Raw genomic sequence first — 23,854 nt, forward strand, 5'->3', positions numbered from 1 at the left:
CTCTCAGTCCTGCTCTAGGACCTTCATGAGAGCAGGAGTAAGCTGGGCTCAGCCATTGCTATGGGCTGACAACATCTTTGGCTGGTGCAAGGAGGACATTTGAGGTCCTGGTTGGCCTAGAAACCTGTGGCTTGATGTCCAGAGAGCACCTTGTTCCTGCTTTCTCATTACTCCAGAGCCATTGGGTTGGGACCCCCATGCCCAAGATGTTCATGGGAACTGATCCTTGCCACGTTCTGGGGTGCTGTGGGTGATCCTTGGGGTCTGGTATTGTTGAGGAGAGTGCTGGACTCCTTTCTTTGGCTCCACAGAAAGCCTGCACGGACATTTGCAGCAGAGAAGCTCCTGAGCAATCCTATAGCCTTTACCCATGGCAGGATGTGATCATTGACACTCTCATCCCGTGCCCTGAGGGTCAGCTTGGCTGGGTGGTGAGCCCTGAGTGAGGTGCAGGAACTTCTGCTGGCTGCTGGCTTGAGCAGTCTTTGCATGAAAACTGCACTTAATGTGAACTAGAGCTGCTGTCAGTGAGCAGTGGGGGCTGTGGCTAGCACTGGTCCATATGGGACTCACATGCTGATCCAACACCTCTGCAAGTGGTGGAGAACGTGGCTGTGTGCCCAGCCAGCCTGCCAGCCAGCCAGTCACACACATCATGATGTCATTCTACTGAAAAGGCAGGTGACATCTGTTGTCAAGTGACATTTGTAGGACACTGAGCTGACTGTGATGCAATCAAGGTTGTTTCTGTTCAGTGGAAAGTTTCAGATCAACTTACAGGCTGTGACACTGTGCAAAATGCTGCAAGCTCCATGGAGGGGCCTGTTGTCCAGCCATAGCCTTGGCCCCATCAGAACACCCCTGTTCACATAAAAGTGACGGCATGCTCACCTTCTCCCAGCCAGCGTTACAGGAGACGAGCGTGTGATCCACTCCCTCTGTTCAGGAATGAAGTGCTGGGATTTTTTCCTCAAAAATAGCCCTATTCCTAGGAGTGATAAAAGTCTGAGATAAGCCCATTAAGTTTCCACTGTTTCTGTTGTGCCATTTAGGAACGTGGTGAGCCCAGAATAGCATCTGTGCTGGTGTGCTGCTGCTGATACCACGCTGTCTGTGCTTCTGTGTGGAATGTTTCACTCTCTGATGTCCCCTCCCTGTCCTCCCCAGGGTACCCACAGCCTGAGGTGACATGGTACAAGGATGATGAGGAGATGGATCGCTACTGTGGCTTGCCCAAGTACGAGATATTCCGTCATGGAAACCGCCACACCCTGCAGCTCTACAAGTGAGTAAAGGAGCTGCAGGGTGCCTGGGCTTGCTGATGGGAGCTCTGGGTGTGTTCTCAGAGGCTGGATAAGCTGTCAGCAGTGACAGCCTCCCCACCACTTGGCTGGCCCCTTCTGCTCCCCACTGTGAGTTCAGAGCTGGCCCGTCCCCTCCAGCTGTGGCTCCCCAGTCACACCAGTATGAGATCCATTACTGCATCCAGGGATAGCTGCCATGCTGGAAGCAAGAGGAAGGGAAGAAGGAGTCCCTCTCTCTGGAGCCTTCCAGTGCTGAGGATTAGGTCTGACAAAGGTGAACAAGGGGAAAGCACTATCTGCCTCCAAGATGATGGTTCAGGGAATCAAGTTTCTGGAGAGCCAGGCACACCTTGAGTCCTGGATTTGGTATATCAGGTGTGGCACTGACTGAAAATGTAGAATATCAGTGTTGCTGATAGTCCTGCCATCCTTGTGCTTGTGGCCTGAGCTTTTCTGCTCCCCCAGCTGTGCTCCAGGTGTCCATCAGAGGCTGGCTCACCTCTTCCAGGAGCAGGGATCTCTGTGGGTCAGGTGTCCTCAGGGGGTGCCAGTAGGGATGCAGGCAGGTGCTTGTGGTGCCTGTGACACGGGATGGGAAGACTTTGGTAATAGGGTAGGGTAGAGGAAGAATAGGAATGTCTTGTGGGCTGTGTAGAGCTGAGAGGAAAAGATCCTGCAGAGAATTCTGACCAAGAACAATTGGGAAGCCTGGTGCTGCCTGTTCTCCTCCATCACAGCCCTCATACCAGAGTTACAGCCCAGGGTGGAGCTAGAACAAATTTATCATAATACTTGCTTGTTTATTAAAGGGGAGAGCAGGCAGAGCCAGGCTGGGAGGCCAGCCCAAGGCCTCCAGATGTCCTGTGGGCACCTCATGGGCCACATCTTCTGGACTCTGTGGAGCAAGAAGTAGGAGAACATGCATGCCTGTGTGTCCAGCGGGCATCCTGAGGAGGATGGGTAGGTCTCACACACAGCTTTTGATTTCCAGGTGCCGAGAAGAGGATGCAGGCATTTACCAGGCCTCAGCTAGAAATAACAAAGGCATCGTGTCCTGCTCCGGTGTGCTGGAAGTGGGAACCATGACAGAGTTTAAAATCCATCAGAAGTGGTTTGACAAAATCAAGAGAAAGGCTGAAGAAAAGATGCAAGAAATAGAACAAGGCAAGAAACGAGGAAAAGAAAATGCGGAGGTGGAGAAGTTGCAAGGAATGAGCCCTGAACGGCTCCAGAGGAAGCGGAGGCTGGCTCAAGATCAGAACCTCCGCTCAGGAGACTCTTCATGGGAGAAGGAAGACACAGCCAAAGTGCACGTGGCAGATTCACAGTCCAGGTTACACAAGGATATTGCTGAGACAAAGGAGCAGCCACTCAGTGCGGTGCCAGGCTTCCCAAACAAACTGGTGGCACCTCTGAAAGCAGAGGTGACCACCAATGGAGATGCCAGTTTGGAAAGTGGGGAGGAGAATGGGAACAGCTTTCTCACGTACATCTATGAGACAGTGGAGGACTTGGCAACCAAGCCAGGGGCAAAAGACTCTGCAGCTAAAAAGAAAAAGAAGGTGGAGGCTCCTTCAGCACCAAAACAGGAGGTTTCTAAGCGAGAAGAAAGTGGGAGAGACAGGGCCAATCAATCTTCAAATCCCAGGTTTGCTCCTCCTGTCCCCTTACGCAGGAACGCGCGTTTGCGAGCAGCAAGTGATCAAGAAGTGGAAACCAGTCCAAAACTCAAAGAGTCTGGGAAAGCTGTGAAACAGGACATTAAACCCAATGATGACATGTACTTCTCTCTAAAGGACATGTATTTTGATAAGCAAGTGAAGCCAGCAGCAGGGAAGGAGGAGGTGGGAGCCAAGGACGAGGCCGGGAGTCCGGCTGCCCTGCAGCCTGTGGCAGCCAGCAGACAGACAGAGGATGCTCCACTGGCCTCTGAGGTGTTGGAGGGCCAGAGAGGCCAGCAGCAAGAACAGAAGTTGGAGGGAAACAAAGAGGTAACTAGGAGAGACAGCAGCCAACGCAGGGGTGGCAACAAGAAAATATCTGTGCTGTGCATTTGTATTGTGGCACTGGGAGGCTCCATGTACACCACAGGATCTGCTGCCCAGGCTCTGCAGGTCTCCACTGGTGAAAGCACCCACAAGGGCTCTTTGGATTTTGTGAGCCCAGACAGCAGAGCTTCCACCCCATCTCCAAGCAAATGTCAGCTGAGGTGGTGAGAGATGTAAGTCGGGGCCACTCGAGCAGCTGGTCCCGGTGGCCTGGGGCTCTCCGGTTTAATCAGCAGGCTGACCTCATGCGGAATGTTTGCAGATCAGGTCGGCAGGGAGCACTGAATGGGTATTTATAGCTGTCAGTGAGTGCCTTGAGATGGCATCTGCTCAGTTTAACAAGGCAGCTTTAGTTAAGGAGCCCCCCATGCAGATGAGGTACCAGTGAGCTGCACCCTCAGGGCCTCCAGTTTTGTTTACAGTGCAACGTGTATACAGTAGGTCTGGACTATTTTTTTCACCCATCCCTATTGGGAAAACTCTGTTGGGAGACTCGTTTTGGTGGTGATGAAGTGCTAGGGCACAGCACCTGCTTCTGACCCTCAGAGCATCTCTTAGTCAGCTGCTATTTTTGTCACCTAACCTGAAGTATTTGCCATGAAAATATTACACTGGAAGCTACTGGACTAATTTCCCCCCATTTTTCTTTAATGACCCCTTCTATCATAAAGGATTCTCTGAGTCCAGTTTGCAGGTGCTGGCAGGATCTGGAGTTTGGGCTGTGGTAGGTGCACACTTTCAGCAGAGACAAGGCTCTGGGTGCAGCACCTCTCACTTGGTAGGTAATGCATGTATTTCAGAATGTGGAAAAATCCACAATGCATAAGGGACTGATGGGTGCTCCAGTGGAAACAAAAATCCTTTCTTTCTCTCTTAAATTTCGTTAGCCATTGGTGGGTGCAGCTTTTCTGTGTTCTGTAGTGCTCACCTGGTTTCTGGCCTTGCTGCTGCACAGTGCTGTGAACTCATCTTCATCCTGACCCACCAGGATCACATACTGCTGCAGAAATTATTGCTGTTCAAACCAGCCCATGGCAAAGCCATTTGTTTCTCCCCTCTGTGCTCATTTTAACAGCTCTGGTTCTCAAAAAAGATGGAAAATGCTGGTGTGCAGCAGGCTTGGGCTGTCATCCCTGAGCCTTTGACATGCATCAAGATTTTTTTTCTCTTTAAAAGCTTCACAGAGGGAAAACTGTGACTTGTCAGCTGGTGTGCCTTTGAGGAGACAAAAGGGAATGCTTCTGATTTGAATTTGAATGCTTCAGCTTGTTGGTGCTGCTGGGGAAAGTCCTCAAGCTTTTGTGAGAGCAAATAAGCTGATTTAAAGCCTTAAGGCAGATTCAGGATATTTTCACCCCTCAGGACAGGGGTTACTTGTCTATTTCTTTTTTATTCTCTCTCTTAAAAAAGAAAGGTCATAGGTGAGTGTTTTCCTAGCCTTGGGACATATCTGGGCCTTATGGTCAGGACTTCTCTTCTGAGCTGGATTTATCTGTAGCAAAATGCCAGAGTGTACCATCTGAACATCATCCTCTACAAGAGCAAAGAAACTAGTTTTGCATGGTAATCACTCTTGCCTAAATTTTAAACTGATGATTTGGTTATATTTCTTGAATTTTATGGGTAGGAACAGCCTCTAATGATGCTTCTTCCACCCTTCAATATTCATGCCCTAACAGTTAGAGAAGGAATTTGAAAAAGGGCATGGAGTAACAGGACAGGGAGGAATGGCTTTCTACTGTCAGAGGGCAGGGTCAGATGGGATATGGAGAAGAAATTCTTGGCTGAGAGGGTGGGCAGGCCCTGGCACAGGTTGCCCAGAGCAGCTGTGGCTGCCCCTGGATCCCTGGAAGTGTTCCAGGCCAGGTTGGACAGGGCTTGGAGCAACCTGGGATAGTGGAAGGTGTCCCTGCCCATGGCAGGGATTGGAATGAGATGAGCTTTGAGATCCCGTCCAACTCAAACCATTCTATTTATTTTCTTGGGAAGGGGCTTGCTGAGAGAATAGTGCTACCTTTCCTCTTTTCCCCAAGCTACCAATGAAGCAAAAGCAGCACAAAACAGAGATTTAAGTGCCACAGCCCTCCTTTCCCATCGTGTTCATTTTGGGGGGCTTAAGGCTCAAGTCAAGAACCTCAGAAGAAAATCCTTAGCAGCAGATCCTCCAGGCTGGAAGGGGGTCCTGTGGTATTTTCGGGTCTCCAGACGAGGGAAGGAAATTATGAATCTGACTCCATGTTCTTAGAAGGCTAATTAATTATTCTATTCTATTCTATTCTATTCTATTCTATTCTAGAATGCTATACTAAATCTATACTAAAGAACAGAGAAAGAATACAGACAGAAGGCTTAAACAAGATACTTAGAAGGCTAATTAATTATTATATTATATTATATTATATTATATTATATTATATTATATCATATCATATATCATATCATATCATATATATTATGCTATACTAAATCTATACTAAAGAATAGAGAAAGGATACAGACAGTAGGCTTAACAAGATACTTAGAAGGCTAGTTTATTATTATGTTAATTAATTAATATTCTTAAAAGGCTAATTTATTATTCTATTCTATTCTGCTATACTAAAACTATACTAAAGAATAGAGAAAGGATACAGACAGAAGGCTAAAAGATAATAGAGAAAAACTCGTGACTCTCCCTAGAGCCTCAACACAGCTGGACCATGATTGGTTGTTAATTTAAAACAATTCAATGTGTCAGATAAATCTGCAACCACATTCCAAAGCAGCAAGACACAGGAGAAGCAAATGACATAATGTTGTTTTCCTTTTTCTCTGAGGCTTCTCAGCTTCCCAGGAGAGAAACCCTGGGCAAGGAGGATTTTTCAGAAAATGTGATGGTGACAGGGTCCCATTGTGGATATGCCCTGTCCCAGTGCCATTGTCCTGGTAATGCTCCCAGAGTGTGCACCACCCTATCACTGCCTCTCCTACAACAATAGCCTGTGCTCCTTGGCTGGAGGATTGGGGCAGTTCTCCTCAGGACAAAGCCTGGCCATCACAGCAGGCAGCTTGCTGACACGTCTGCTGGGTGCAGCTGCGGTCGGAAACATTTGAGCTTCCCAAACGTCAGAGAAACAGAATGGCTGAATGGTGCTGATAACGTCAGGGTGTATGGTTTCCCTATAAATCATTTGGGCAGCCTCATCCTGATAGAGTGTGACATGCCAGCTGCCCCCATCTCACAGGGCACATAGGGGAGCACTCAGTCTGCGGAAACATCAGGGGAATTATGCAAGGTGTCAGCAGTGGCTGGTAAAAATGGGAAAGTTTTGCTCTTTGGGAAGGCACAGTCAGAGGAGATTGGATTAAAAGCCACTGAATGATTTAGAAAAGCAGATCTCTTGCCTTTCTGCACAGCAGGGGTATTGAAAGGCAGAAGGGCTGAAGCTGATTGAAAGAAGAAACATTTTGTACAGCCTGACAGGTGGGACCCACTCCTGTGGGAAAATGGTGAAACAGAAGACCCTGGATGACAGAGTAACACTGGTATCAGGGTAATTCCCATGATTCAAGAAGTTGGGCAGTGCTGTATGGTACAGGTGGCCCACAAGTACAACTGCACAGACCCAGGCAGTAACATGATGCTAATTTCCTTCCTTTTTTTTTTTTTTTTTTTTTTTAACTAGGTTGCAGCAAGAGTTGGACAGTCTCCTGGTGACCTAAAGCATCCAGTGTCCAGTCCAGCCAGAGAGACCAGTCAGCAAGGCAGTAAGCTAGAGGAGGTCAGGAAAGAGGTGCCTGCTTGCCAGGAAAGCAGGGGGCCTGTGAAAAGGACAAATCCTCGGTTTAGGCCTCAGGAGCCACCAAAGCCACCGCCACGTTCTCCAGAACATGTTCAGTCTGGCAAGGAGCAGCCGTCCCCCAGGAAACAGGCAGAAAGACATTCCCATGCTCTTGAGGACAGAGAGACTCAGCAAGGACTGTTAAATCAAGAGAACAAAAGCCAAGGTGGGGAAGAGTCATTGCTAAAAAATTTGACTCCTCCAGAACCTGGAGAAAACACTGCTCTTGAACAAATCCCATGTCAGACAGTCAAGGATGGGAAGAGCAAAGAGGCAAGAGCAGAGCTGTCTGGGAGCCATCCTGGTGTGAGGACAGGAGGAAGTGGAGCAGCAGAGCCATGTCTTGGGGCTGTGCACAGGGAGGCAGCAGGGACACCTTTGGGCCATCAGAACACCCAAAATGAAATGGCAGCTCCTGCTTCAGTTCCTCTTGCCAAAGAAGAGCCCCTCCCTGCTCCTGCAGTGAGGCCATCAGGGGCTCAGGAGGCACTGCTGGCATCTCAGAGAAGCCCAGGGGTGGAAGCCACTGCAGGAGAGGTCCCATCTGGAGCCCAGCTGCTGCCTCCTGCCAGAGGAGGAACGGAAATCACAATGACAGCTGGATCTGCCCCACAAGAGATGTTTTCAGCCATCGCTTCAGAGCAGAATGCCAAGCCAGTGCCCATGGGACCTCAGGGGAAGGAGGGAGGACTCCTGACAGCCACAGCTCCATGCCAGGAGCCAGCAGCATCTTCAGGGACTTGGGAAGGAGCCTCTGAGGTTCAGTCACAGGTACCGCTGGTCCTGCCCGGCTCCGAGAGATCTCAGGAGATGTCTGTGGAGGAGAAAATGCAGCACAAAAACCTGGTTTCCTCCTTAAAGAACTACCTGCTGCTACTTCTAAAAATGTCAGATAGCAGTAAGGATGGCACAAAAGGGGACACTGACTCTGGGGACACGGAGCAGCCGAATGCAGGGGAAGGCATGATCCCAGAGATAGGCATTGCTGGCCTCAGCCCTCGCACCTCAAGGAAAGTTTTGGAAAAAGTACAAAACAACCAGCTCTTCCAGACAGCAGAGAACTTGCCTCTGACCCCCAGGACATCCAGACGGATCACAGGAATGATTAATGAGGAGTTTGTCACCAGCCAGGAGATGCTGGCTTGCAGGCCTGTGCCTCCAAAGAGACGCACCTGGGGAGCTCCTGAGGCTGAGGGGCCACCCCCACTCTCAGTGCCCTCCATCGTGGTGGGCAGCGTGCCCACAGCAGGAGTGGCTCCTCATCTTTCTGATTCGCCTCCAGTGAGCTCTGAAGAGAGCCCTGCTGACCCTCTGGCAGTGCTACCTTGTGCCACACCAGAAGAGCTGGCTTTGGGGGCCCGGCGCAAAATATACCTGCCAAAACCCAAACAGGTGGGGCTGGAGGAGGAGGCAACCCCAGAGAGCCTGGGCCACACAAGAAGCCCGACTGTTTCACCACGGCAGTCCAGGAAGAATGCATCCCTGTTGCATTCTCCTGCCCCAGCTCCATCCTCTCCCTCAGAGCAGTGCTCTCCAACCCTCACGAGGAAGATGGACACCTTGGAGGTTCCTAAGCTGTACGAGGAGCCTGCAGGTGACACCGGTGGTGACAAAGAGGTCCCTGGAGATGCTAAGCCAGAAGCACAGCCAGCAGAGTCCCAGAGTACTAATAACCCATTTAAAGGTGAGGGAAGAGAGAATCCCCATGAAGCTCATTCCCTTGTTGCCTACAAAGGGAGCCAGTAATAGTCAGCTGGAGCCACATGAGCTTTGTACATTTGTAGGGTTTTCAGCATCAGCCTTTGGCTGTGTGAAAGCCAAAAGTCTCCCTTGAGACTTCTATCCCAGTGCAGGGAGGGATGAGGAATGCAAGAGGCAGCAGGTCTGACACTGGTTGTTTCTTACAGCCTGGGCTTCCCCAACCCGAGGGATCATAGAATACTCTTGGTTTTGGTCTCTCTGTTCTGGGCTGGGGATCCTGAGCTACCTGGTTGAGTGGAAAGTGTCATGGCAAGAGGTGGTCTTTAAAGTCCCTTCAAACCCAAACTGTGATTCCATGATTCAGTGGGCATCACAGGGCACACACTCCTCTTCCACATCTGTGGTCAGTGCTAATTTGATTCCTTGTGGCATTGAATTGAAAAAGGCATAATCCTGGGGATCAGGGAACCAGGTGATACTTTCACAGGAATCAGCACTCTTGCAAAGGGTAACCATGATAAATCCCTACTTCAGTAAATGAATGTTTCCTCCAATACTCCATGGTGGTTTTCTGCCGTTCCTCTGGCCAAGCCTCACTGGGTATTGCAGTGCTGCAACGTTGAGCAAATTTGTACCACTTGTATCCCATCTCTTTATCCCAGTGGAGCTCTGAGACCTTCCCTGGGAAGGCAGAGTTATACGTGATGCCCAAAACCCTGAGTAGCAGTGTGGGTGTAGGCTGGCTGTCCCCAGAGCTGCAGCCAGCACTCTGTGTCTCACCACCCATCTTTTTGCATCCTTAGCTCCACAGGTGGTCCGTAAGATCAGGGCAGAACAATTTTCTGATGCATCAGGAAACCTGAAACTTTGGTGCCAGTTCTTCAATATACTGAGTGATTCCAAGCTGACGTGGTACAAGGACGAGATCCCTGTGGCTGAAGCCCAAAGGAGGTAACCTGTCAGTTCCACATTGTCACCTGTCACATCCTGCTCCTTGCCCTTCTGAGTGAAGGTGTCACTCTTGCTAAGGCAGCATGGAAATCTCAGTGCATGGCACAGTGCATTGTGCACTTCATCATATCAGTGTCCACACAGGGAAGGATTGCCCAGATGGGGAGTTGCTGACAAATTTATCTTAGTGATGCTCCATCTCTAGTGTCTGCTTTGGGTACCCAAACCTTGTGGAGGGCAGAAAAGGTGTTATGCCCATCGCAAAAGTCAAGAGCTGGATGTGAACTGCAAAACTGGGACCCCAAAGGATCCATGTGAGGGTGGCAGCCTCTCAGCAGAGCTGGGAGGGTCTTCCATGCAACCACTGCTGGGAGAGAACAGTTCTGGCTGTGCCCTCTCTATCCCTGGGCACTGCCCTTGCACAGGGATAGTTCATATATTGATAGTGCATATTCAGACAGCTGGGTGACTGGTTGTATCTTTTGGGTCTGAGGAGGAGCAGCTTGTTCCCAAACCCAGAGGATTTGTGTAGGAGCATCATCCACATCAGTTAGGATTTGCCTGATGCCATTGGTGTCCCCTGAGCTCCCTTTATAATAGTAGATGGTAAGTTAGGTGATTCTGGGGTAGAAATTGTCTCCTGGGGCAGATATTTGACCTGGGGGGGATGGGAAGGAGTGGCTATTGCCTTCCAGCAAACCAGAGCAGAGTGGGTCTCAGGATGAGGGTCCCACCTCTTCTCTCTGCGAAGCCCTGACCCAGCCTCACTCAGGGACAAGTACCTTTATCAGTCTGTAGCTCAATCCTGGACAGATTTTGCAGGGCTTGTGTGGAGGATAAGCATCTCTGTTAGTACAAACCACAGGGCAGGACTCGTGGTGCTGTGACATGCTGGGGGAGCAGCTGGGCTGCCCTTGGGATGGCTTTGTTTGTAGCCTTCTTCCGTCCCCCCAAGGGCAGGATGTTGCCCACCCACAGTGCCTGTCACAGGGCTCCTGTGTGGCCCCACACCACACAGGGATGTGGCCATGCTCCATTTCTTTTGCAGTGCTGGTGATGAGGGCCAGGCAGCTTTGGCTGTTGTGCAGGCATCCCAGAAGGACTGTGGGGTCTATCGGTGTGTGATCAGCAACGAGTACGGCACCGACTCCACAGATTTCCTGCTCAGCCCAGAAGGTGAGGAGCCCTCAGAAGCCCCTCACAGCTTCCTGGGTGTGGGCAACTGCAGAGAAGGCTTGGTGCCAGGCTGCAGTGGGGGAGCCTTGGCACATTCTGTAACACCGCCTCTGTGAGTGAGGTGCTTCTGCCTCTGCGTGCCAATTGATTCCCACCATCCTGCCTGCCATCCCTAGCTGTGCAAGTGCATGGGGCAAGGTGGGATCCTGCAGGACCTTGACACCTCTTTGCTTTCTGTCTCCTCTAGTGTTGTCAGGATTTATCCTGCGGGAAGAGATTGAAGGTAAGGGCCACGTGCTGAGCTGTGACTCTGCCCCTTGCTGAGTGGGGCAGGCAGCTCTGGGGCTGAAGCAGGACGTGCCCACGCTGTCCCCTCCTCACCAGCTCTTCCTCCCACCAGTTGGAGAGGAGATCGAGATGACACCCATGGTGTTTGCCAAGGGTTTGGCTGATGCAGGCTATTGGGGGGATAAGCTCTTTGGGCGCGTGGTCAGCGAGGATCTGGAGGTGGGCACCGGTTTCCTGCGCAAGGCCTGCCGTGCCAGGGCCATCTACGGCCTGGAGCCCGTCTTCGAGTCCGGCCACACCTGTGTCATCAAAGTGCACAACTTCATCGTCTTTGGGACCAAGAATGAGAACAGCCTCATCGAGAAGAATTATGATATCACCATCCAGGTGGGCATCCTTGTGGGCCATCATCCACCTTTCTCCCTCCCCACCTGTGTCTGAGTTGGTCCCCAGACAGTCCCCAGCTCTGTGCCCATCTTTGCTATTTCCTTCCACTTTTGGATTGCTCTGGGGTGCTCTAGCCAGGGGGCTGGACATGTCCTTGCCATTCTTAGCTTCAGCTCTTCCATCTGAGCAATGTGGAGTTGCCCAGGACTTTCCCATCACCCTTTGACCACCAGGACAGGGAAACAATTGGCAGTGGTCCCAGGGAGGCAGTCGTGCATGATGGAACAGGTTCTTGACTCTTCTGTTTGCACTTCCAGGAATGTAAAGTCCAAAACTCCAGTCGTGAGTACTGCAAGATCTTTGCTGCTGAGGCACGAGCAGTCCCTGATTTTGGAGCGGTGCCTGAGTAAGTGATGTGCTGCACCTCCCCTGGCTTGATGCCCTGGCAGAGCATTGTAGGGACAGTGGGAAGCTTCCCTGTGGGTGTTGGGGCATCTCAAAGGCAGTGCACTCTACTCCCACAAATGGAAGGGATACTGGGAGGAAGGGAAAAACCAGGGTTGCAGACTGTGGTGTGAATCTCCACTTGCAGAGGAGGGGAGCTCACCATGCTGACATTGTCTGTGAACTCCCACACAGGATAATTCCTCTGTACCTGATTTATCGTCCGGCCAACAACATCCCTTATGCCACAATGGAGGAGGACCTTGGCAGGCCCTGTGAGCAGTACTGTGTCACTGAGAGAGATGGCAGCTTGGTGGCACGAGGCACCTCGGAGATTGTGCTCAAATGCTGCACCTTCCAGCATTGGGTTTACCAGTGGACAAATGGAAACATCCTCGTGACTGACATGGAAGGTAAGGGGATCTCCTGTGTGGCGCCCATGGCCCATCACCCTCCTCCAGCCTGGAAAGAAAGAGCCCCAGGCTTGCCTTCCTGCCCCTCTCCCACCCCATGCCATGGAACCCTCTACCCAGGGCAATGACCTGTCCTTGGTACTGGTGGCTGTCCTTCCCTGGACAGAGACTGGTTGTCCTCTTAAATTACAGGAGTGGGCTGGAAGTTGACCAACGTGCGGATCGCTACCAACCTGAAAGGGTGAGTGACTTCCAGCTCTGGAGCAGGGTGGTGGCCCTGGCTGTCCCCAGCTCTGCCATGGGGTAACCGTGGTCAGGCTCCATCCTCACCTCCCTGCCCTGGTGACATCTCCTGGTGCAGAGCAGGAGCTGAGGATAGCTGTGTTGGCAGGTACCAGGGGCTGAAGGAGAGCTGCTTTCCCTCCCTGCTGGAGCAGTTCCCGGCCGCTCACAAGTGCAATCACTACTGCAGCATCCTGGGCCTGAAGATGCTGGAGCCAGCCAAGCCCAAGGGCTCCAAGAGTCCCTGCCTGGGCAGGAAGTCTGCCCAGTCCAGCCCCCAGCTCCAGAAGAAGGTGCTGACAAGTCCTCAGAGCGCCCGCAAGGCTTCTGTGAGCCCCAAGAGCTCCCGGAGAGCTGCAGAAACAGGGGAGGCCTCAACAGCCTGCAAACCCAGGTCAGGAGAGAGCAACAGAGCTGGCTGCCCACAGTAGTCAGAGCTGCTGCAGCTGAGATTCCTGCTCTGGCCCCCAGCCTGGGCCCAGCACGTGAGCAGTGGGGAAGGGAGACCCTGGCAGTGGCCTTCTCCTGCCCGGCCCGCAGCGCTTGCATTGTGTGGTGTGTGCTAATTGTGAGTGGCTGGGCCGGGCCAGGGGGCTGTGAGGCACAGGCCACCTCCCCAGTGCCTCTCTCCAGGAGCTGCTGCTGGAGCCTGTGGGGCCGAGGGCCTCTCCACGCTCGGACTCGCTTTCCTCTCTCAACTTTCCATAGGCCTTCCTTAAGGCAGGGGCAGAGCTTCTCCCTGGAGCTCTGTAGGCTTGAGGGAGAATGTCCTTGCCTGGCTTCCCAGCAGACTGGAAGTCCTGGACACCCTCGTGGTTCCCAGCACCTCATGTCCCTCTCTGTGACCCCATAAAGTGACCGGGCCAAGCCTTGCCACCACTGTCAAGGATGAGACCCTCACCAGTGCCCAGGCAGTCTCCAGTGCCCTGGCACACCCTTTTTCCTGCAGAGGGTTCCAGCAGTTGCTGCAGGGCTCCTCTGCTATGGTGTGGGGCTCTGGGGTGTTGGCTGGTTCCAGGGCAGGGTGTTTGCCACTGGTACCAGCAGCTGCATAGGGCTGGGATTTTGCACCCCTGCCCTCCCCTGCTTCCCAGGGAAGTCTCCCACCCCGTTGCTGGGTGGCTGTGCTGCTCTGGATGGTGGCTGGTGCTATGGTAAGGATGCTCTACCTCACATGGGATACCAGGGAGCAGGGCAGAGGGGCGACTTCCCCTCCATACCAGGCTCTGCCTTGGTATATGGGGGTGTCTATCCCACAGGAATCGCTGCTCCTTGCCCCCTGCCATACATAGACCCTGTATGCCCTAGCCCCACAGCACAATCTGGTGCTCAGCATCACCCCTGCTTGGCACAGGCTGGACTCCAGCAGCAGCTGGCAGTACCCACTCCAAATCCTGCTGCCCCTGGCTCGAGGCAGTGATGGACAGGCACAGGAGCTGTCTGCTCGCTCACCCTGCAGAGCATCCGCTTCCTCAGGGCGTTGCAGGAGGGTGCTGGGTGCCTGCACCCTGCAGGATGGGGTCCCAAGCAGTGGCTTAGTGCAGCCTGGTGGAGGGAAGGGGCCGGGCTGGGAGCATGCTGTGCTCTGGGCTCCAGGTCCTTTGTCCTTGGGCGGCTGTAAGATACCGATGTACGGAACGCGGCTGCGTTGGACTGGCTGCTCTCGAGTGCAATAAAGTGAAAAGGACTGGCCTGTTCCCTGGCACTGTGGTCCCTCTGGGAGAGCTGCACCCAAGTACATTGGGTTGACTTTGTGTTCTATCCATGTCCCGTGGGGGAGAAGAGGGGGACTGGGGCCAGAACCCAAGGCTGGCAGCAGACAGTCTGCAGTGGGCTAGGGGTGCAGTGTGCAACAGCCATAGTCAGGGGCCAGAGGGGTCTGAGGGCAAGCACACAAGGGTTGCCATAATTTATTTGGGAGCTGCTCCCTCATGTCCACAGGGCCAGCACCTAAGGGTGCAGGTTGCAGGGTGCACACAGGTGTCTGTCGGCACTGGAGTGGAGAAGACCGGACGCTCAGGTTTCTGTTGGGGTTGTTTCTGCTGTTGGGGATAGGCCTTGTAGGCCCTGTGCTCCCCCAGTTCTAGAATGTCCATGCACAGGACGTGTGGTTGTAGTGTGCACAGCACTTCTTGAGCCACTGCTCGCTGCGTGACTGGTCAGCCCAGGATCCCGTGAAGGACAGAGTCCCGTTCTGGAGCACTGAGCTGGAAGGAGAGACACAGGGTCAGGACAAGCTGCTGCCCCAGCAGCTGGGTCCTTGGGCAGGACCAGATGGCTCTGAGGCCCCTCACACCCACCTGGCAAAGAGCTGCTTACAGCAGGTGTACATGGTGTAGCTGGTCGAGCTGAAGTTGGTGGTGCTGAAGAACATGGCGCAGTCACCCACCTCTGTTGGCACATGGAGGAGACCTGGGGGACAAGGTCTTCTGTTGGGACTTGAGAGGGACCATGGATCCAAATTCCATACCTCAAGCAAGCTGTGAGCTCCGTACCCCATATCTGCTCACAAGTCCCACACACTGACTATACTTGCTTGCAAATCCTGTACCTGGGACTGTGCAGGTTCCACCTCACCCTCCAAGACTTCAGGGAGCTCCTTGCCACACTCCAAAAGTTGTCCTTGAAATGTTCCAGCCCAAAGAAGGATGAGGGGCCCCAGGAGAGCTGTTGGGCTTGGGCTGCCCTTGGCAGAGCCATGAGGGGAGAGCAGGGTTTGAAGGCAGAGCCATGGGGAGCCAGGCCAGCCACCTCCATCCCTGAATGCTGCATTTATGGGGTTTTCAGCCCTGTGCCTGCCCCTCCCTGGGTCTCCCTGGCCCTGCTGCCAGTGGGCAGAGACCTACCTGCCAGGCAGGCATTGAGCATGGAGACACACATGCCAGTAAGCAGCGCCCGCAGCACCACGGAGGCAAAGTCACCCTTGCGCTCGGGCACCATGGAAGCTGTGGGGGCAGAACAGACAGGGGGGTCAGTCAGATCCTTGCTCCTGCTCTACACTGCATGGGGGACAGACGGGGACATCATGATACCCTCCTCAGTCCTGAGTGCCCTGCCCACCCCAGCTCCTGCTGTCTGGAGGATGTGGTGATCCCAGCCAGCACCCAGTCTGCTGTCTGTCCATCCTGGCAGAGATCTGTGCCCACCCAGCACCTATGGGTGATCCACCTGAGCGCCCCCAGCACAGGAGTCTCTCTGCTCTTTCCCCTGTGGCTGGATGATACCCAGGCTTGCCCATGAGTACAGTGCAAAATCATCCTGGTTGCTTCATGCAAATCCTGGTTTTTCATCTGGCAGAGACCAAACATGGAGGCTTGAGGACAGCAAATTCCTCCTGCCTCAGCTGAGCTCTTGCTCCCTGACCCAGGACCCCACTCCCAGAGTGCCCAGCCACTCAGGACGTCAGTCACACTCACACAGGCCTCCCAGCATGATGCCAATGGAGCTGAGGTTGGCGAATCCGCAGAGGGCAAAGGTGGTGATGCTCTCGGCTCGCTCCTGGAGGGCACAGAAGCAGGGGATAGTCATGTCTGCCCAAGAGCTGCCCCAGAGCACCCAGAGCTGAGCACCACACTGGAGCTCCCAGATAGACATGATAGAGCAAAGTCCCCCACCCCAATCCCTTCTCTGTCAGCTGTTTTTGGGAGCAAGCATGAGGGCTCTTCCTGGAAGAGGCTGGGCTGGGGGGACAAGGGGCCCTGTAGCACCATGATCTTTCCATCAAGGAGCAGGATGAATGGGAAAGGGCTTCACTGACTCCTTCCCACACCATGCCATTAGCAAACATCCAGGTGCCCTCCCACTCCCAGCACCATCATCCTTGGTTCAATGATCTTAGAGGGCTTTTCCAAACTAAATGGTACTATGATCCTCTCCTGCCCACCACCCCCCTGCCTGAGCAGGTGCCATGCCCCATTCCAGCTGGCTCCATCCCTGCCCTGTGCCTGGCAGGGTGGCAGGTGCCCTCACAGATATCCACTGCTTCCGGCTCCCGTCCCACTCCTCCAGGCCCATCAGACGGTTCTTCTTGTACGTGGACAGCTGCTGGTATGCCACAAACTCGTTCAGGAAGATCTTGATCCCCAGGAGCTCAGCCACTATTGGTGAGTCTGCCCAGTCTGCCCCCATGAGAAAGGCCAAAGGCATGAGGACATAGGAGCAGATCACCTGGGAAAAGCATCCCAGAAAGGAACGACTCAGAGCTGACCTGCACGGCCTCCGGATTGGACATCTGCTGCCAGTGTTTGCCAAAAACCCAGCAAGGGTCTCAGCAGCCCACTGAGGTGGGGATGGGTGGGGGATGCAGGATCTGCTGGCTCTTGGGGATACCTGGAAGGTAAGACCCTCGATGTCCACCATCTCCCCAAACCAGAGCAGGGCAGCGTTGATGAACTCCAGCACGGCCAGGAAGGCGATGAGGTTGGCCGCAATGTTGGCCACGAGCCCCACTGAGTTGGCAGCCCCATTGCTAGCAGCTTCCAAGATGTTCTGCTCTTCCCTGCATGGAAACAGACCCCAATGTACTCATCTGGCTGGGCATCCCTCATGCCAGGTCGGCGCTCACTCCATGGATGTGGGCACACCCCGCAGTGCCAGCACGGCTCCCCTGCAGTGCCCGGCCGCGTGCAGCCCCACTGCACTGCCCCTCTGCTCACACTCACCCTCGGGAGATGCGGACGCTTGCTTTGCCCTTGAACTTGGACTCCTCCACTTCAGGATAGACAAGTTTGGCCATGCCGAGGGCGCAGGGCGCAGCCATCACAGAAGCTGCAATCAGTGATCCTGCATCAATCTGCAACGTGCACACCAGAGGCATAGGCACCTCTGTGCCGGGCTGCGCCCCATGAACTGCCACCCCAGGGCATTCCAGCACGTGCCTGGCATCAGCCAGTGACACTCAGAGCAGTTCCGGGCTCTCCACTTGCTGAAGGTGGAAAAATTGGCTGTTTTCCCATCTAAGCAGCCGTGCACATGGGGCAGCTTGCCTGCATGGAGGCAATTGCTGGAACTGCAGAGATTGTAGCCTTGGTGATGTTAATCGCTCCTGCTGTTTGACTTAATCATAATGGTTCTTGTCCCTTCCTTGTCCCTTTTTATTGGTATCAGAGCAATATGTTGAATAACACTGTTACCTTCTACCTGCTAACTAAGGGCCAAGCTCCCAGCCTCACCCCTCCCCTGGCAACGTCTCATTTCTCTGACCTTCCACCTTTGGTTCCCCATTTAAGGACACTAATTAACATTTAAATAGCAGGAGCTCAGGCAGCAGGTTAAGGGAAAGGTTTGTTCGGAGCACTGATGAACTGGAGAGGGCATCCCTGGAGGCTTGGTGCCCAGGCAATGCTGGAGGAGCAGGGATTCCTCCCTGAGAAGAGGAGGGGGCTGGGTATTGCTGTTTCTGTTTAAAATGGGGTTGGAGGGGAGACTGCTCAGTGATAGTCAGTCAAAAGGTGAGAATCACAGACACTGTTTCATTTGAATATAAGGAAAAATTGTTTCTTGTGTCTGAGGCGCCTGTGGGGGAAATCAGAGAGGTTGGGGGAATTTCCATCCATAGGATGTTCACCACCAACCTGGACAAGGTCCTGGGCATCCCCTCAGTTGCCATAACCTCAGTTGGCAGGAGGGTGGGTTAGAGACCCCCCACCAGAGGGTCTTTCTGGACTATATTATCCCATGGTTCTGTGGGATTTGCTCTGCTCACTCTGCAGGGACACAGGGTAAGGGTCCCATAGCACTGCCTGGCAGGGCTCCAGGGCTCTGGCCAGGCCAGCAAAGGTGGGGCTGGATCAGGTGTCTTTGGGACAAGGTGGGTCTGGACACCCTGCTCTCATCCTGCGTGGGGAAAGGGACATGAGGCACCTGCTGGGGGTCTTCCTCAAGCCCAGGGCAGTTCTTGCATGTCAGTAGCCTGTGGCAGGGAGCATGTGGATCCAGCTACTCACCCCAAAGGATATGTAGGCACCCATCACGCTGCCTGCAATGGTGGAGAAGCCACCAGTCATCACAGCATGGATTTCTGACAGGGTCATGTCTGCGAGGTATGGGCGGATGAGCAGCGGTGCTTCGGTCTGTGGAGGAGGAGAAAACCCTGCTGGCCTCAGGATGGGGCCATACAGGGCCACGGGTCTCACAGGGGGAGGGAGAAGACCCTTTCTCCAGAGCAGGCTCAGCTGCAAGCACTGAGTAGCTGGATCTGCTGCCAGACCAGGATCTTACCTGTCCCACAAAAATGTTCCCTGCCACGCTGAGAGTCTCGGTGGCAGTGGTGCCCATTGAGATTTGAAGCACCCAGGAGATCTGGGGAAAGACAAGGCCACTGTGTTGACAGAGCTGCAGGCACCCTGCCACCATACCCACAAGCCAGGCACTGTTTGGCCCCTGCATGGAGGTAATCCTGGGAAGCACCTCCAGACCAGGAGGAAACATCAGCTCTAGGGTTCAGTTTTTAAGCTTTCTGAGAAGGACATGCTAGAAAGACAGGAGCTGTGTCTATCCTTTTAAGCAGGACAAATCACCCCAAATTAGTACCATGACAATTTTTCTGGGACATCTCTCAGCTGACCATAGTAGACAGAGAGCCCAGCAGGTTCTTCTCCTTCCCACTGCCATCCCAGATAAGGAGTGAGGCCCTACCTTGAGAATAACCCACTGCATGACACCGAGGTAGTAGAGGATGGACATCACACAGCTGAAGAAAACAATGATGGGCAGGCTCTGCAGGCAAGGCACAGGGTTAAAGGAGAGCTGAGCCACACATCCCAGCACCCATGGGCACCAGGCTGGGCATGGTGTGGTACTGCACAGCCAGCCCACACTGCTGGGGTGCCACAACACCCAGCCAGGCTGGCAGGAGGGACAGGGACCAGTGCAAGTCCTCTGTGGCACTGAGGAAGCCCACAGGTGGATACACAGCTGAGGGAGATCCATCTCTGAGATGGTTGAGCTCTACCACAGCAGATCTGGCTGCATTTAGCTCTGTGCTCTCCAGGACCCAGCAAAGAGACAGACCAGAAGAAAACCTCCCCATGCCCCATTCCCCATTCCTTGACTGACCTGGAAGGCAAAGATATCTTTAATGAGTGTGTTCCCAAAGACAAAGCTGGAGCCAGCTGTGGTGTAGCCCAGGAAGTACTGCAAGGGAAGAAGTTACACTGTAGGACAGAGATCTCCATCAGGTTCCTCCCTGATATCTCATTCTGCCTAATGAGGGCCCTGTGCCCTCAGTCCCATAGCTCACTTCACTGCACCCCAGAGAATGCCCCTCTGAGACCTAAGATGGGGATCCTGGTGGGCTGTCCCAAAGCCACAGGGCCCTGCTACAGCCTGGAAAGGGGAGCACACAGAGGGCTCTGGGCTGCTGCAGAAAACCAGGGAAGAGTTGGCTGCCCTCCAGTCCCGAGCATGCAATCCCTGCTGTGTCCCCTCCCCCGTGCCACACTCTGCTTTTCCTGTCAATCTCAGGCTACAGCACAGGATGGGATGAGCAGATGCAGTACCTGGACCTGGTCTCCCAGCCACTGGAAAGCCTGGTTGCCAGGAGTCGTTCGCAGGACAAAGAGTCCGAGTAAGAACTCCAAACCAAGGCCCCAGATAACGGCTCTCCAGGACACCTGGGGACAAAAAGCAGAACAGGAGATGAAATGTTTTCAAGGCCTACAGGCTTCCCCCTCTGCTTTCCAGCACACAACAAACACCACACACTGCCCCCGGGTGAAGATCAAGGGGAGACCAATAAAGTGTTACAGAAACCAACAAATGTGGGTTGGTGACAGAGCCAGAAGTGAGTTGGTGAGACTCTGGAACTGGCTGGAACATAACCTGCCAGGGATACAAGCACAAAGACCTTATGATGATTGGTAGCACAGAGCTGCTAGATTGAAACTGTTTGTTCAATAACCCTTTGGAGGAGCAGGATGGAGAGACTGCCCAAAGCATTGCAGCAGGTTGGGCTGGAAGCCACCAGGATTTCAATCCCTTCTGACCAAGGCTCCCAAGGCACCTGAAGCCCAGGTGTGGGTCTGGTGCTGGGTTTCTGGGTCTCACCCACATGAGAAAACAGGACAGAGGCATGCAGGCGAGCCCTGGGTTGGGAAGTGGGAAGGAGAGCAATGGGACAAAGAGCAGCGAGGTGGCTTTGGGGTCTATCCAGCCAACCAGTTCAGCTCCTCAGGCTGCACCCAGCTCTGCCCAGCTCTGCTGGGCTTCTGCTTCCTCCAGAGAAGGGGATACCAGGGGGAACAAAGAGCTTCTCCAGAGCTGGGTATCACCTCCTGCAAGGGACCTGATGGTCAGTCACACCTGGAACACGTACCGCACCGTGGTGCTTGGAGCAGGCAAACAGGAACAGCACCAAAACGGAGAAGCCAGCTAATGAGATGAGCTGCTCTGGGTTTCTGCCAGTGTCCAAAACCAGCCACACAATCAGGCCTGCCAGGAGGGCCACCCACAGGAGCCTGCAGAGGAAACCCCAGACTGTCAGCAAGACGATGTCCCCACAGGGAGGGAAGCTCATGAAGGGCAGGAGCCCACTGTGATGGGATTGCCACTGTAAGGTCCATGTATGTGCAGAAACCTGGGGCTCAGGCACAAGTGAGGCTGTGAACAGCCATCACTACTGAGGCAGAGCACACAGACATCTCTGCAATGCTTTTAAGGGGTCCCCAGGCTGGGCCATGCTCACCATTTGCCCGGTGCCAGCCTGGCACATGCAGAGCCATGGGAGGGAACCCAGGTGCTGGGAGGGATCTGACCCTTCCTTCTCCTGACTCACCATTTCAGCCATGGCCAGGCCTTTTGGAAGCACTTCCCAACGGGGCGGAGGAGCAACAGAACCTTTGCCCCAAAGTGCTTCTGGAAGAGCTCCCAGCAGATGAAGAAGACAACCACAGCAGTTATCACCACCAAGGCGAGGGCTCGCTGGAAGTTGAGGTAGCAGGCCGCAATGAAGTAGCACAGGTAGGCTGGAGAAGGCACATTGGGAGTCAGAAACATCAGGGCTGTAGCATCATGGGTCCATAACTCACTGGGGCCAACCACGAGGTTAATTTCCTCCCAATGTCCTTCCCTGGCCACCCTTGAGGATCCCATCTTTGTGTGAGGAGAGCTTAAGGGCACCACCGCAGCAGGGAGCAGCAGGGGCACAGCAAACCCTTTGGGCAGGTGGAGAAAGGGCAGGGGGACAGGGAGGTGAATGAAGATAGAACTGGGCAGCAGTGGTGGGGTGAGGAGGGGGCAGTGAGGCTGCTGGAGGTGGATACAAACTCCACACACTGGACAGGGTTTAGTCAGTGGAGTCTGGAGGCACAGACAGCCAAAGGGGTGGGGACGTGGAGTCTCAGTCCTCACCTACTGCAAGGAGCCCCAGGAGAACTCTTCTCACCACCTTGGCATGAGCCTTGCAGAAATGCTGTGCCTTGGATGCTGGCTGCAGGGCCTTCCTGGGGAGAGTCACGTGCAGAGACAGGAGAGATGCAGAAAATGGACAGGAACATCATCCCAAGCCAAACCACGCCAAGTGCACCAACCCACCAGAGCCAGGCCATGAGCGTGGCTCCCACTGGGCACTGCCAGCAGCAGGAGGTGGTACAGGTGGGAACCCCAGCACGCTCACCATCACCTGCTATGGGGACAGAGACCTGCCAGTGGCACCCTACAGGGCCACACGGAGCCATCAGACACTGTCCCCACCTCGATACCACCCTACTCTGCTGCCAAACCAGGTTTGTACTCTGGCAGAGCTGACACATCTGTGCAGATCATCCCACCTGCAGTAGGAGGAGAATCTCCCTTCTCTTCTCTCCTCTTGGTTCTCACTGTGTGGACCACCACATTCCTCATAGTGTCTGTTCTCTCCCTGGAAAACACCATTAACTGAGCACTGGGAAGGGAAGGGAAGGGAAGGGAAGGGAAGGGAAGGGAAGGGAAGGGAAGGGAAGGGAAGGGAAGGGAAGGGAAGGGAAGGGAAGGGAAGGGAAGGGAAGGGAAGGGAAGGGAAGGGAAGGGAAACTTACCTCCAAGCTGAAAGCTGGGTTATCTGTGCCCTTGTCAAGGCTGTCCAGGGTTATCTGGTTTCCTTCCATCTCCAGAAGCTCCTTTGCTTCAGTGCATATGGGCAACCCCGGGAGGGTCCGATGCTGGCTGGGGAGAGCAGAATGGGATCACCTCTGGGAAGCTCAAATGTCCCACTCTGCTTTTCAGTTTTGGGGCCCTGAGAGGAGAACACCCCTTGCAGTCAGTGTTCAGAGCAGGTCCTGCCCCAGCACATCAAGGGACCATGCTGTGGGGTCCTCAGGCCATGGTGCTGGTGGGCTGAATTCCTGTTCTCCTGTAACTCTGGAGAGGTCTTTGCTGTGCTTCCAAGGAATTACAGGAGAGGACTGTATGCAGCAGGGAGTGCTGGTACTCCCCCTCCAAGCTGGTGACAGTGCCCACCAGCCTCTGTGAGCCTCTTTGTATTGGAATCATACCAGTATAGCTGGACAGGACGTGCCTGAGCTTGTCTGGCCCTTGGTGCTGAACCAAATAGCGACACTGTGGTGTTTCACCCCAGAGACACTTTTGGCTGGCTGGATGCTGCAGCTGGGCACATGGAGGCAGGTCCAGGCCTGCAGAGCTCTGGTGGTGGCAGGATGGAGCCCCTGGCAGAGAAGCTTTATGGTGATGGTGAAGGAGAGGAGTCGGTTCTGATGGAGAGTTTTGATCCAGAGCTTTATTCTGGCCCGCAGGCCTCTGAATGCAGCAACAGAACTCTCAGACCTCGTGGCTGCTGGCTCTTTTAACCCCGGGGAGAGGGGAGGGAAGGGGTAGGGAGCCACCAACCAGGCACAGGAGGGGAGGTCTCAAGGGACAAAGGACACCTGGATGGCCCAATGTCCCCCCGGGGGTAGAGAGCATCCTTTGAATCTGCCAATCACTCAAAGCCCTTCTGGAATGCCAGGACTGACAGACAGCGCTCCAGGGAAAGGAGAGGTGACTGACACACCTGGGAGGAAATTATCAGGGGAGGGACCGGGTTTCTGAGGTAAACCCTGAAATAA

The 23,854-nt window shown here is 54.0% G+C and overlaps 2 protein-coding genes across 5 annotated transcripts in view; one reads left to right on the plus strand and one right to left on the minus strand.

Moving 5' to 3' along the window:
* The window catches only part of ALPK3 (alpha kinase 3), a 32,654-nt gene extending 18,167 nt beyond the window's left edge, over positions 1-14,487 (plus strand). For 3 of the 4 annotated variants that reach the window (XM_059482546.1, XM_059482548.1, XM_059482547.1), the window contains 11 exons: positions 1,168-1,285; positions 2,296-3,295; positions 7,018-8,857; positions 9,678-9,825; positions 10,874-11,001; positions 11,249-11,284; positions 11,402-11,676; positions 11,994-12,082; positions 12,316-12,533; positions 12,726-12,774; positions 12,925-14,487. In XM_059482546.1, coding sequence (XP_059338529.1) covers positions 1,168-1,285; positions 2,296-3,295; positions 7,018-8,857; positions 9,678-9,825; positions 10,874-11,001; positions 11,249-11,284; positions 11,402-11,676; positions 11,994-12,082; positions 12,316-12,533; positions 12,726-12,774; positions 12,925-13,246 — 4,223 coding nt within the window. In that variant the 3' untranslated portion in view covers positions 13,247-14,487. Of the gene's footprint in view, positions 1-1,167; positions 1,286-2,295; positions 3,296-7,017; positions 8,858-9,677; positions 9,826-10,873; positions 11,002-11,248; positions 11,285-11,385; positions 11,677-11,993; positions 12,083-12,315; positions 12,534-12,725; positions 12,775-12,924 lie in introns of those variants that run through there. The other variant, XM_059482549.1, reaches the window with a different exon arrangement.
* Positions 14,488-14,779: 292 nt separating this feature from the next.
* LOC132079516 (sodium/nucleoside cotransporter 1-like) lies at positions 14,780-22,897 on the minus strand. Its single transcript, XM_059482188.1, has 17 exons — positions 22,829-22,897; positions 22,583-22,671; positions 22,164-22,255; positions 21,589-21,778; positions 21,130-21,271; positions 20,315-20,428; positions 19,872-19,949; positions 19,452-19,532; positions 19,035-19,115; positions 18,761-18,886; positions 17,477-17,607; positions 17,145-17,313; positions 16,785-16,982; positions 16,232-16,313; positions 15,662-15,760; positions 15,116-15,227; positions 14,780-15,022 (listed from the first exon to the last, which is right to left on the minus strand). The coding sequence occupies exons 1-17, from the start codon at positions 22,895-22,897 to the stop codon at positions 14,899-14,901; spliced, it is 1,977 nt and encodes a 658-aa protein (XP_059338171.1). The 3' UTR covers positions 14,780-14,898.
* Positions 22,898-23,854: the final 957 nt, after the last annotated feature.

This window comes from Ammospiza nelsoni, chromosome 14 (assembly GCF_027579445.1).
Source record: "Ammospiza nelsoni isolate bAmmNel1 chromosome 14, bAmmNel1.pri, whole genome shotgun sequence".
Taxonomy (NCBI): Eukaryota; Metazoa; Chordata; class Aves; order Passeriformes; family Passerellidae; genus Ammospiza; species Ammospiza nelsoni.